Source organism: Mandrillus leucophaeus, unplaced genomic scaffold (assembly GCF_000951045.1).
Source record: "Mandrillus leucophaeus isolate KB7577 unplaced genomic scaffold, Mleu.le_1.0 Scaffold38, whole genome shotgun sequence".
Lineage (NCBI taxonomy): Eukaryota > Metazoa > Chordata > Mammalia > Primates > Cercopithecidae > Mandrillus > Mandrillus leucophaeus.
Window position 1 is genome coordinate 2,001,992 of NW_012104031.1, and position 13,917 is coordinate 2,015,908.

The 13,917-nt window shown below is 50.4% G+C and overlaps 1 protein-coding gene across 2 annotated transcripts in view; it reads left to right on the forward strand.

Annotated features, from left to right (window-relative positions):
• PLEKHA6 (pleckstrin homology domain containing, family A member 6) overlaps nucleotides 1-13,917 on the forward strand; it is a 156,702-nt gene that overhangs the window by 101,570 nt on the left and 41,215 nt on the right. For both annotated transcript variants that reach the window (XM_011990450.1, XM_011990451.1), the window contains 6 exons: nucleotides 47-127; nucleotides 1,134-1,248; nucleotides 6,393-6,497; nucleotides 7,157-7,229; nucleotides 9,649-9,749; nucleotides 13,247-13,389. In XM_011990450.1, the coding sequence (XP_011845840.1) occupies nucleotides 47-127; nucleotides 1,134-1,248; nucleotides 6,393-6,497; nucleotides 7,157-7,229; nucleotides 9,649-9,749; nucleotides 13,247-13,389 (618 nt within the window). The remainder of the gene's footprint in view (nucleotides 1-46; nucleotides 128-1,133; nucleotides 1,249-6,392; nucleotides 6,498-7,156; nucleotides 7,230-9,648; nucleotides 9,750-13,246; nucleotides 13,390-13,917) is intronic.

Below are 13,917 nucleotides of genomic sequence, written 5' to 3' on the forward strand. Positions count from 1 at the left end.
TGCCTTCTTCGTCTTTACCATGACTCTTCTGTTTTTCCCTCTACAGCCACAATGAAAGACGGAACACATTTCTACACCCAGTGACTGGCCACGTCCCAGACGAAAACAAAACATTTGACTTGAAAATGTAAGTGTGTCCCCTACTTGCTGTTTGGCCTTTCTGTCCTTAACCACTACCATCCCACCACCTCCTTGCAGATGGAAAGCAGAAGGCAACGGGGAGGGGAAAGGAAAGCAGAAGGGCTTTGCAGTCAGTCACCTCGGTTCTGAGGACTGGAAGCATCTGAGACCCATCTGGCTTGACACCCTCATCCACTTTTCCTAGGGTCTAGCAGAAGCCAGGTTGGCGTACCCCGCAGGTTGAGCTGATGGAGTAGAAGACAGGTGTGAGGCTGGCATAGCACCCAGGGGCCTTTGAGGGAAGAGCTGAGAAAATCTGATATGATCATGAGAGCCAAATGCTAATTCCTCTCACTGTGGATCCTGGCTCACCAAATGAAAGGAGAAGAAGAGAAAAGAGGATTAATTAATCTACTCTCATAGGCCACTAGGCAGTTGTGTCTTTTAAAGTAGAGGAAAAGGATTTCTGGAGCCCCAGGGTCTAGACTTTCAAAATAAATGTCCAGGGCCGGGAACAGGTGGCTCATGCCTGTAATTCCAGCGTTTTGGGAAACTAAGGTGGGAGGATCATTTGAGTCCAGGAGTTTAAGACCATCCTGGGCAACATAGTGACATATTTTTTTTTTAGTGTCTCTCTAAAAAAAATAAATAAATAGAAATTAACTGGGCATGGTGGCCCATGCCTGTGGTCCCATCTCCTCTGGAGGCTGAGGTGGGAAGATCACTTGAGCCTAGGAGTTCGAGGCTGTGGTGAGTCCTGATTGTGCCACTGGCTACAGACTGAGTGACAGAGCATGACACGGTCTCAAAAAATAAATAATTGTCCAAGGTCACTGGCATATAATTTCAGAAGGGTTGAAGGAGTGGCTGAGGTGACTGCTCAATGGCACTCAAGAGATCTAATTTTGTGTTGATGCTGAAACAGTGGGTGGCAGGGTGTGGAAAAGGGATGGGTGGTTTCCATTGTTTCTTGGCTCTCACCAATCTCTTTTTTCTGGTCGACTTGAAATCAGATCAGCCTTGGACATGTCCAATAAAACAGGTGGGAAACGCCCGGCTACCACCAACAGTGACATACCCAACCACAACATGGTGTCCGAGGTCCCTCCAGAGCGGCCCAGCGTCCGGGTAAGTCCAGCCCTCAAAGCAAGCTGTTGGGCTGGAAATGTCTTCAGTGCATGTTTAGTGGAATCTCTGGGAATCCTAGGAAAGCGTAGCCTGTCCAGCTATTTATGCAGGCTCCAAGAGTAGGCAAGGTGACCCAGAAAGAGAGTGGAGAGTAGGAAGGGAAGAGGGCTCAGATCAGAACCTCGTAGAAGACCAACATCTAGACCAGGGGTTCTCAACCTCAGCACTGCTGGCAGTTGGGGTTGGATGATTCATCGTGCTATGAGACTGTCCTGTGCATTGTAGGATGTTGAGCAGCATTCCTGGCCTCTGCCCACTAAATGCCAGTAGCGCCTCTTTTCCAAGGGTGACTATCAACAATGTCTCCAGATATTGTCAGGATTTTTTGTCCCTTGGGGACAAAATCTCCCCAACCTCATTGAGAACCACTGGTCTTGAAGGACAGTCACGAAGGTCATGGAGATTGAGAGCTCAGAGAAGGGGGAAGGAAGGAAGAAAGCCCCAGGAGAAGGAAATCTAGAGAAGAATGTTGCAAAGAGGGCCAGGAAGACAAAGGCTGAAAGTGTCCTCTGGGTTTAGCAGCAATGTGGTCACTGGGGACCCTGACAAGGGCAGTTTGAGTGGTGTGAGAAGAGCAGAAGGCAGGCTGGAGAGGTAAAAGTGGGGATGGGAGAGGAGACATAGGAAGAGCATAGTGTAGAAACTGCTCTTCTAAGGAATTAGACAACAAATGTTAATATATCATCACATAATGGAGCACTTGCCAAAAATTAAAATGAACTGGAGCTATATGTATTAACAAGGATAAATCTTGAAAATATAACGTTGAGTAAAAAGCAAGTGGCAGAATATGAGAAATATGATATCACTTATGTAAATGTACAGACATGAAAAGCAGTACTACATATTTATAGGAACATCTGTAGTAGAAGTGCATAAGCATGGACAGGAAGACTAATTTTGGGTCAGTGGTTGCCTCTAGGGAGGAAGCAAAGGTAATGAGACTGGTGAGGGGCTTGAGGGAGTTTTAGCTCCAGTTGTCTTGTTTTATTAGGGCAAAACAACATGAAATGATGATCATTGTATTATTCCCTACTTTTCTGAAATGTTTGAAATACTTCAAAAAAGTGTTTTTAAAGACACTTGACTGTGACGGGAAACGGAAGGGCAGGGAATGGAAGCTAGAAGGTAACTTACGCAGGACTGGAGGGAGGTTTCATTTGTTGGTTTTGTTTTGTTTTAAGATTTCAGAGGTGTGAGGGGAATGGGCCAGTAGGTAGTAGGTTCGGGAGAAAGAGGACAGCCAGTGAGTCACATTTCTATGGAGATGGAGAGAGTCAGATGCAGAGGTGCTGTTAGACTGGATGGGGAAAAGCCATCTCTTCCTGAAACTGCATTAAAAGAAGGCGTGTGAGGCTAGGGAGTGGGTGTCTAGGAAATTAAAGAGACTCTCACATGATGTCCTCAACTTATGCAGGAAAGTAGGAGGCAGGGTTTTCTGCTGAAAGGAATGGGGTGGGTGGGGAAGCATCAGGTGCGGGGCTGGGAGCTTGAAAATACGTGATACAGGTTTGGGGAATAGGAATGATGGTCAATGAAGGACACATGAAATGTTGCCCTATACTTTCAAAGGATCATCTGGGGCAGTCGAGTGTGATTCTATGCAGCCCTAAATCTGCAGGTTTGCGTGGTTTTCCTCCAGCATGCTCATAGCCTGGCTGTGAGAGCAGGGAAGGCAGGTAGTTGGATTAGCCTTAGTTTGCCGAGAAGCTATGGCAGAAAGATAGGAGGCCAGGATATTCAGGAGTTAGTGGGAGGTTGCCTGGAGTGGTAAACTATGGGGTGGCAGCCTCTAGGCCATGGAGAGAGGGGGCAGAATTATGAAAGAGTTGGACTGAGAGAAAAGGGAAGGATTTAGAGATTTGCATAGGGTTGTGGTGACTTCTTTCAAAGGCGAATCTCAGTCATTATATGTGTATTTTTGTTAGTAATGTTCAGATAATAATTTTATTTCCCAGTTGTGGGAGTACTTTATAATAAAGGCCAATTTCTTCCTTACTTCCTTCTACAAACAGTTGCTGAGTGCTTATTATGGCTGGACACCTTGCCAGTTCTAGTGAGAAAGATGAAAAAGACAAAATTTCTCCCTGCAAGGAGCTCATGGTGCAATGGAGGAGATAGAAAGCTGCACTGTGACAGGTTTTAGGCAAGGGGTGTCCAATCTTTTGGCTTCCCTAGACCACACTGGAAGAAGAAAAATTGTCTTGGGCCACACATAAAATATGCTAACACTAACAATCTCTGATGAGCTAAGAAAAAAAAAATCATAATGTTTTAAGAAGGTTTGTGTCGGGCTGCATTCAAAGCCATCCTGGGCCGCATGTGGCTCACGGGCCATGGCTTGGACTGTACAGATGTGTGGAGAGTAGTGTGCAGCTAACCACTCAGGGGCATCAGGACTTCATGGAGCGGGGGAGTCTGCAGCAAACTTTAAAGCATGAGTTGGGATTTGACTTTGGCCAAGGGAGGATGGGTCCTCCCCCAATGCCAGGGAGCACGCTGTGAAAGGCACGAGAGGATGAGAGAACCAGAGGCAGGGCCTGTCTGGTGAAGGGACAGAAGGTGGGTGACAGGTCCTGCCAGATCTCACAAACCTGTCCTTTGTGCTGTGCTGAGGAATCTAACCTCTCTCCTAAGTGATGAGTGCAAGAGAGAAATAGGATTGTTTGTGTTTTGGAAAAAAACCTTAGTTTGTTGTAGAGGGCAGACAGTAAGAAGTGATGGGGACCTTTAAGACAACAATAGTGGAATTTGAGAGGGAAGAGCAGATTTGAGAACTATTAAGGAGACAGACTCATCAGCCCTGTATACACTATTGCGTAATGGAACAGAGGAACGAAGGACCCATGGAAGATAACACAGAGTTCTGGGGTGGGTGGCTAGGTGGCTCATAGTACTATTCACCAAGATGAGAAGTACAGAACAGGCTTGGTTAGAAAGAGAATGAGTTTGGTTTTGCACTTATTTAATCCTGGCCAGACAAGCAGGTATAAAATGGGTTGAGCTGGAAGAGAGGTCTTGGCTGTAGCTTAGGGAGCTTTTATCATATTACTCATAGTGGAAGCAGTGGGTATGGATGAGGTAACACAGGCATGATGTAAAAATGAGAAAATAAAAATAAAATAATAAACGTGTGATTGAGGCCCACCAACACTTGGAGAGTGGAAGTAGGGGAGATTGAGAAGGAGTGGCCACAGACGGAGGTATTGAAAGGGAAACAATAGTGTTGTAGAAACTCAAAGAAGAGTTCCAGGAAAGTCAGAAAGGTTATGACTGCCCAATGCTTTAGAGTGAGTGGCTTAATTCCATAACAGTGCAAGAGCCATTTCAGAAAATAGGTAGAGGAGGTTTAGGAGTGATGGAAGGAGAGAAAGTTGAGACTCTTCCCAGGAGCCTAGGACTGAAGAGTAAGTAAGGGAAGGTATTACCTCACAGTGGACCTTGGGTTATAGTGTTGAAGGGAATTTGGGTATGTGTGTGGCATCATGAGAGAGAGAGACAGAGACACTTTCAGATGGAGAGACTTGAGTGCATTTGCTGAGGAGAAGACATCAGTGGAGGAGGAAGCATCAGAGATATATTTGAGAGGAGATGATCGGTGGAGCTAAGTCTCAGAGGACACACGGGTTAGAAATGTTAGCCTTGGAAGGAGGGCAGCACCTCTTCTTTTGACACTGGAGGGGAAGAGGCAAAGATAGTGTAAGTACAGTCATTTTCTAGGTAAAAGGGTGTGACATTGAGGGAGTGCATGTCTAATAGCCTCGAATTTCTCTGTGGAGGAGCAGATCCACTGTGGGGACCTCCCTCTGGGGAGGGCAGAGGCAGGGGAGGTAGGGGGGCTGGGAGGATGGTGAGGGTGTGGAGTGGAGCTGCCATCTGGTGCTGAGCCTCCTGGGATTGGGACTGTGGCTCTGTGGCAACCTCATCTGTATGGCAGTGTGATATTTTTTTTTCTCCGACAGCACCATAATCTGGCTCTCAGTGCAGGGAGAGTAGATAATTTGATTCATTTGGAGCGCTGTATTGAGTTTTAGAGAAGGTGAGGTAGGAAGACAATAGATGGGGTTTGTGAGAGCCCAGTTGATATACTCCACCATGGGGCCTAGGCTTTGTAGGGAAGTAACGAAAACTGGGAGGAGCTGATGGATCCAGAAAAAAGGAGAATTGAGGAGCTGGGGACCTCAATGGAGTAGAAAAGCTGGTATTGAGTTAATGGAGTGAGAAAGCCCAAAGGGTGGAATGTTGGGATCAGAAAGCAGCAATCCTGGAAGTGAAGATGGTAGCAGTGGAGGGGCTTGGGGTGCTGAGAAGACTAAAGGTGTAGACCTGGGAGCGTTGCTGGAGTGCAGGTGGAGAGTGCTGGAGCTGAGGACATCAAGGCTGTATAAAGTTAGGGCATTGCTGGGTCATGCTCCTGAGCAAGGAGATTTTCCACGGTGATGCAAGACAGAATGAAGAGGAGGACTAACATCAAAACCCTTAGACTCTGAAAGAACGATTGAGAAGCGGACAGTGATGAGAAGGATTAAACAGTGGGAGATCAGGCAGTGGTGCTTCCAGCAAGGTGGACTATTGCCCGAGTGTGGAAGAATGACAGTGTTCACGTGGCAACACAGAGCTAGAACATCCGTCTCTCCTCGCGGCTCCGTGTTATGTTGGGCACGAGACGACGCACGGGACCCTCAGAGGACGAGGATGCAGGGAGTTAACTTGCAGAACGCACTGTGGAAGAGAGAGGGAGTAAGGCGGCTGGGAGTAGGATAGGCCAGAGTGAAATTGGAAATCTTATTATTTTCACCTCCAAAAAAAAAACAAAAAGCTGTGAGACAGGTAGAACTATTATTTTATTTTTTTGGAATTATTATTTTGAGCCCTATTTTAGAAATGAGAAACACTGCCAAAGAACTGGAAGGCCCTGCTCTTGAGTTAGTAATAGATCCAAGATTCACACCTAGGCCCCTTGGCTTGAGGGCACCCCGGGGTTAACCCTAGGGAGAAGCAGCTCTAGCAGGGGTGGCTCCCTTGCAGATAGAGCAGGAAGGAGGAGACTGGGGACCTAGGTCAGCTTCTCTTTCTGCCCCTAGGCAACTCGCACAGCCCGCAAAGCTGTCGCCTTTGGCAAGCGCTCACACTCCATGAAGCGGAACCCCAATGCACCTGTCACCAAGGCGGGCTGGCTCTTCAAACAGGTGAGGCCACCCTGCTGTTCTGGCCACCGTAGCCTCCACCTTTTCCTCACAGAATGAGGATTCCTCTGTGCCTATGACAGTCCATGTATTTTTTTGGTATGTCCTCCTGCTGTCTCTGTGAATGAGTCTCCTAATTTTATAAAGGCTCAGAGAAACTGAGTATCTTCCCAAAGTCACACAGAAAAATTTGTGTCAAACTTGGGAACCCAGCCCGTGTCCTGATGGGCAGATGCAATGACCTTGAAACATGCTGAGTCCCTAACCCCATGGAAACAACCCACTAGCTCCCCAGCAGGTCCTGTTTATTATGGTGGGGGGTAGGGGTGTCTCCTGAAAGTCTAGGGTTCACAGATTGGCACCAGATTGGCCTTGCCGCTATCCCTGCCTGCCCTTCCACTCACTCGTTCTGCCCATCTCTTGCCCCTGTTCTCCTCCCCAGGGGAGGCACTGAATGACAGAACTGGAAGGTCATAGGCAATAATCTAATGTCAGTTCCTTGCATCTGAGGTCTCCAGGGGTTGCTGCCGTGCATTAACAGCAGAGCCGCAGCTAGGGCCACGACGTCCTTATAATTGACATGGTGCCCTTTTCCCTGCATTTCACCTCCTCTTCCACTTCCAGCCTGCGGCCCTCACATCTGCCTCTCCCATGTCCCACAGGCCAGCTCCGGGGTTAAGCAGTGGAACAAGCGCTGGTTCGTCCTGGTGGATCGCTGCCTCTTCTACTATAAAGGTGAGCTTGGCCCTTGGACTGGCAGGGATGGCAGGAAGCCAGGACCCACCACTCTTTCTCATTCTGCCATATCCCCAAGCTTGGCTTTGGATGGGCACCGGCAGGGCAGATCTCCTCACTGTGGTCCTGGCACCAGTGGCAGCAGGATAAAAACAAAGCTCACTTGTTCACTCACACACTCACTCACTCACCCATTCAGTTCACATTCAACAATGCTTGCTAGGTTTCAGGCAGAGTTCCAGCGATACACTGGGTGAACAAGGTGGTCATACGGCTGGTGAAATCCTGGAGGAATGGGGAGAAAGGACAAGGACAAAGAGGAGGAGGTCACTAGTCACTACTAGCAGGTCACCTACTAATTGGAGCTTGTGTGTGGCCTTTCCTCCTGTCCCACTGGAATGCACAGTCCCATCTGTGAAGGCAGGAACTTTTGTCAGTGTTGGTCACTGCTGTATCCACAGCACCCAAAACACTGCCTGCCATTTAGTCGGTGCTCAGTCAATAGTGAATGAGTGAACATAATATCCTCCAGCTTCACCTTCTCTGCTGACCCCAACACCCTTTCCCTACTCTCTATTTTTAAAAGTTGTGCCAAGGCAGGCTGAGGGCCACCAGCAAGGGTTGAGGTCAGTGATGGTGGCGCCATGTGGATGCAGGGGAGGAAATGGGTGTGAGGGATGAGAGAAGAGAGGGTACAATGATTATGAAGCAGGAGAGGCTCTTTCCTTCACTCCCTTGGCCCAGGAGGGCACAGCCCTGATTTCCAGGCCTCCTGGGAGCAATTCAGTGAATCATTAACTTTGGCAAACAAAGGTTGTACCCAGTGACCCTGCAGAGCACTGCTGTCCCTGGTTGCTGTATTGCAGCCACCTGAACCCCAAGGAGGGAAAACAGGAAGGGGCTGAGCATACAGAGTCCAGTCCCAGAGAAAAGGCCAAGACTCAGGGAGAGGAATCTGCCCAGGCCTAGGACCCAGGTGCTGAGCCTCCAGGATATTGGGCCACAATGGAGCCAGAGTGGGAATGAAACTGAGAGGAAAATGGGAGTCTCTACAGAGAAGAGACTTTGGGAAGCAGTGGGGGTAGAACCTCAAAGAGCTGAGAACCCAAAGGCTCAGGACACACCAAAATGGAGGTCACTGTTCACCAAGAGATGGACTCAGGACTTACCTAAATGCTGGCCTGGACTCTGCCAGGCAGGGGCTCGATCTCTGGAGGACAAGAGCCTCAGTTCTCCTGAAGGCAGCCCTGGGGTCCAACCCTGAGTGCCTCCTACTACTCTGGTTTGCCCCTTCCTCTAGGTACCATGCTGGGGTCCAAATAGAGAAGCTGATCTGTGGGCCAAGTATTGTGTAGATGTGATGAGTAAGAGGAGAAGCAGGGCTTGAGGAGTTTATAACCCTACAGAGGTTTCTTCTGAACCCTAGCTGAAGGCTTTTCAGAGTCCTCAGCCTGGGGAACAAATAGCGATCCCAGGGAAGTGGGGAGGGCCTTGCCATGGTCTCATAATTGTCCCCCCACTGTCCCACAGAGCACTCCCCGCCCTTTCTTGCCTCCTGCTGACAGCAGGGGGCCCAACTGGCCAATCCATCAGGCTCGTTTGGAGATCCGGGATGAATTATGTAATAGCTGGACTGTTAGAGCTCCAGGCAGGGGTGCCTTTTCCTATGGAGACATAGAACCTCAGCGGGGATCTGCAGCCGGAAAGGGCAAAGCAGGCTCTGAGTGACAGGGAGAACCTTAGAAAGAGTGACCCAGAGGCACCAGAGAGCAGAAGGTGGGACAGTCCACTCTACAATGATCTGTCCCATCACCTTGTTACATATGTCACTGGTGGGATGGTCTCGTTTAGCGAGGCAGGATAGATAGGAGAGTGGTCAACAGTGCTAGCTTTGGAGTTCACTTTTTGTGTTTGAAGACCAATTTTATCCCTTGTTCCTTAAGTAACCTTGGATAAATCATCTAATGTCTTTGTGTCTCAGCTTCCTTACCTATAAAATAAGGGTAATAATAAAGGTAATAATAGGACCTCTTCATGGGTTTGTTGGGAGGATTAAATCCATTAAGGCATTTCACTTAGAACAGTGCCTGAGCTTCCAAATATCAGCTGTTATTTCTTTGTTTATTTGTGCACTAGAAGGCGAATTCCCTTAGGGTAGGCACTATTTCTCTCTTATTCACCTCTGCAGTCCCAGTGTCTGGAACAGCATCTCCAGGGCCATCACACTCCCTAACTCCAGGGAGTGTCCTCTCAGAGCATGTGTGGTGGCCCTGAGTGCCTGACAAATAGGAGGTGAACAATAAATATGTATTGATATTATCAAGGAGGGGCAATACAGTCCTCCCCACCCCTGGTGTGCGTGCACACACACACACACACACACACACACACCCCCTTCTTGTGCCTCTCTCCCTGACAGATGAGAAGGAAGAGAGTATCCTGGGCAGCATCCCCCTCCTGAGCTTCCGGGTAGCCGCAGTGCAGCCCTCAGACAACATCAGCCGGAAACACACGTTTAAGGTCAGTTGGTCTTCCCCTCCCAGGGCAGCTGGGGGAGGGAGGCCTGCTCTTCTACAGCCTATGGGAATGGAGAGGGGCCAAGAGCCGTCACCCTAAGGAATCCCAGGTGGTGATGGTGGTAGCAGTGGTGGTGGGCGGAGGAGGGGGAGTAGTAATGGCCCCTAGACTCAGCACAGTCTCTTGTAAGGCTAGAGCAAGGCTATGCTGGGACCTTCCTCCTCTCTTGGGGGTTGGGTGGGCAATTCTCCCAAGAGTGGGCCAGTAGAGATGTGTTTCAGCAGCACCACAATTGTTACTGGGGCAGGAATAGTTATGTTCTGAGTCCGTGGACCTTTTGCCCAGTGCCTGCCCCTGGGAAATCCCTCTGGGCAGAGGCAGGAGCTGTGGCTGGTGGGTTCTGCGACCTTTTCTGGAAAGGCTTCCTCCCCACCATGGTTTCAGCAAACTGGACCTACCTCCAAGTAAAACTTACTCAAATTTCAGTCTTTAGTGAATATTAGGAGTTGAGTTTCATTCCACAAGAGCTGCACATCTCATGGAGAAACCATTTGAGAGAACAAGTGCGCAGGAAAATGGGCCTTTCCTGCCTGCTCAATATCACTGCCTTGAACCCCTGGGGAGCCACCCGTTAAAGATGTGCCTGCAGCTGGCTCGTCCTAGGCCAGTGTTTTTCCACATTTAAAAATTCATGACCCATCAAAACCTATAAAAATCTCATGCCCTTTTGTATTTTGTGATGCAAAAATCATAGGTTCCTTTTCATTTTCCAAATATAAAATTATAATATCAACTACACATTGTCTGGCTACAAAGCCCTCTCTGCCCTAATTGACAGCTGCTGTCCAAGACCCTTCAAAGCTATGATGTTAGATGATGGGACCCGTAGGTCACTCCTTGAGCTTCCAGAGCCTTAGAAGAAGGGACTCTGTCCCTTCCTGTCCTTCAGGCTCCAGTCACCTGGCCACGGAAAAAGGCTGGGCAGCATGCACAGGGCCCGCTACAGGGATCAAGGAAGGACTTATTTGGCACATAATTAGTTTCCAGCCTCCTGGGGTCTTGTATGCCAGAGGTGTGAAGAGAATGAACAATTAATAAAACTCTGACTCCAGGGAGCCAGTTCTAGCTGGGGAAATAGGAACAGGCTGTTTAACCAACAACAAGTAGTCCTGTTATACATAGACACACACACACACCCACACACACAATCAAACAGCCTGTCTCACCCTCCCCACCAGACCTGTGCAGAGACACAGACACGCTCCAGCTCGGAGCTCTGCCAGCAGCAGGCGTGAGATAAACATCCCCGAGTGACTGACACACTCCCCCCACCACAGATCCCAGATATCACCTCTCTGCCCACCAGCTCCTCGCCTCCTTCCCCTTCACTGCACTGCCTCTTTCAAACCTGACTCCGAGGGCTGTGCTCAGTGGTCCACAAAGGGTTCTGATTGTGGCTATTCCATGGCCCTTCCCCAGGGAAGGGAGGGGAGCTGAGACAGATGGGAGGCTTGTCCTGCTGTGGCCACCGAGCAAAGCTCTTGGATGGTTAAGAATGAGCCAGGAACTGTTCCTGCCCAGGCTACCGCTGAATGCCTTAACTTCTTCCTAACTCGGCCCCACAGAGGCTTCGAGGGCTTTGCCCTGCTGGGACAGCTCCCTCAATTCTCTGGCCCCCTTTCATAGTTCCAGGCCAGCGCCCCTGCCCACTCCCCATCAATGGCCCTGCCTTTTCCCAGGCCCTCTGCCTTCCCCTGTCACAGCACTTGTCCTTGTGCCTCTGCTCTCTCCTTGTTTCCCGTGGCATGTTTTGTCCCCCAGCGTGACTGTCAGCTCTTCAAGTGCAAGAGCCTGTCTTTGCCTTCCTTGTGACTGGTGCCCCCACCGAGTTCTGCACACACAGGCTGCTCCCTGGATGCTCATTGAATTGATGAATTCATTTGCTGCCCACTCCCACCCACCCCAGGACACACCCACGAGCCCTGCCTGTGTGTCTCCTCTCTACAATAACCCTGTGTTCTCCACCCAGAGGACTTGCTTGGGCCTCTGGTCTCTCTACCCCCGATCCTCTGCCCTCTTGAGGCTTCACTGGCTTTTTGTCAACACCTCCCCTGCCCTCTCCCACACCTGCCCCAAGCTCCGCCCACATGCTAAGTCCTCTGCTGGAGGTTGGGGACCAGAGGAAGGAGGCCCACCCTTGCCTCTTGCTGGGTAATTGTTCCTGTCAGAAAGAAATTGAGGGCTGGGGACAGGTGGAGGCGAGGTGGGACCAGCTGCAACTGAGGAACCTTTTGAGCATTTAGAGGGTATGGTTTTGACATCACTGCTCAGGGGAGTCCTGAGGCTATCTCGACCCCCAGAGACCCAGGATTTAGGGCTCAAGGGGTCAGAGGCTGGAGTAAGGCTCACATCCGAGACTCTGAATCACTGCTAGGTGTCCCCTGTTGAGTGGGCTAAGTCAAGCTACTGAGGATCTCACCGGGAAGTATGCTGAGGTCCCAGAAAGAATTTAGTCCTGTGGCCTCTTTTCCCTGTGGCCTAAGAACTTTGAATTTCACCAGGCAGACCCTTTTCCCATGAAATAGATGCATCAGTGAAGGCCAGAGCAAAACCACAATTTGTCTGCAGTTACAGAGCTGGTCAGGAGCAGAGCCAGGCTTAGCGCTGCGATTCCCTGACTCACTCTCCACCACCAGCCTGAATTTCCCTGGTGCAAGCTCTCCACTCCCAAACCCTTGGTAGGCAGAACTGGGCATTGCTGGGTGCTGCCATTCCCAGGGGAGACACAGAGTAGAAGGGGACAATCTGAATATCCCCCCTTCCCTGTGCTCCTCACCATTTCCTGTCACGTCGTCTTCTGTCTCTCCCTCTGGTGTTTGGTTGACCTGTTCTCTGCTTCTCCTCCTTCTGACCGCGTGAGGACCCCTCCTCTGGACAGGAGCTCTCTTCTGGGTTCCCGCCCGCAGTACCTGCTCACAGCCGCCAACTAGGTAGTGTGCCCCGTCTGTATGCCAGTGTCTGCTTTGCATGCCCACAGAGAGGGGCTTGGCTGTCTCTCCACGTGAAGAGACAGTGCTAGCTTCTCAGCAGTGAAAAGCTGGGGCTAAGATTGGCATGTGCTCAGGGGTCCTCTCCCCAGACACGGGGTCATTGCCTTTGAAATCAAACATGGAATTTGCCGGGGAAGTGGGTGTGATCATTGTCCCTCCTGCTTTAATTACCCCAGGTGGGGCAAGTAGGCTGACCTGGTTATTGGGCTGCCTAATGGTGCCCAGAGAGCCAGCCAAGGTGGATACCTGGGTACCAGCTGGAGCCCTTGGGGTAGCTGCAAGCTGCCCTCCTCACCTTGCTCCCGAGCTCCGCATGGGGAAGAGCCCCAGGTGCAGGGAATGGCCCAACTGACTGCCCATTCTGTGGGTGTTGGTGTCTTCTCCCAACAGGTGACTGTGTGCTGGGTGGATGAGGCCGAGGCCAGCTCCACGCACTGCCTCTCCCCACAGGCCGAGCATGCCGGGGTCCGCACCTACTTCTTCAGTGCCGAGAGCCCTGAGGAGCAAGAGGCCTGGATCCAGGCCATGGGGGAGGCTGCTCGAGTACAGATCCCTCCAGCCCAGAAGTCAGTGCCCCAAGCTGTGCGGCACAGGTGAGTGCCAGGGAATTGAGTGTGGGGATGCAGGAAGAATTAAGAGGGGGAATGGAAGACACACCCAACTCTGGGTCATTGCTAATCCCAGGGTGCCTCCCTGAAGCCCTGGAGGATGTGTGAGCCGACTCCTTGCATCCAGGCAGGAGGCCTGACTGAGTGATTTCAGAGCCTGAAGTCTCTCTTCCCCTAGCCAGCTCCCCCTCTACTCTCTGAGCTGAGGGAGGCCAAGAGAAAAGCCAGGTTCCATTGGGGCCTGGCCAGGAGCCAGAGGTCAGTGTCATTTGCTGGTTTTTCTCAGCTGTGTGTGTTAAGCACACCACTTTTGGAGGAAAATAAACTCAGGTTTGAATCACACCTTGTCCACTTGGCTGCAGCGTGACCTCAGTGCAAGGGACTCACCCTCTCTGAACCTGAGGTTCCTCTGCTCAAAAACCAGCAAACATAACTCTATCTCAGGGTTGTCGTGAGGCTTACACAGAGTGCGTGTAAAACACTCGACATGCAGTAAACTCTTAGCATATGGCC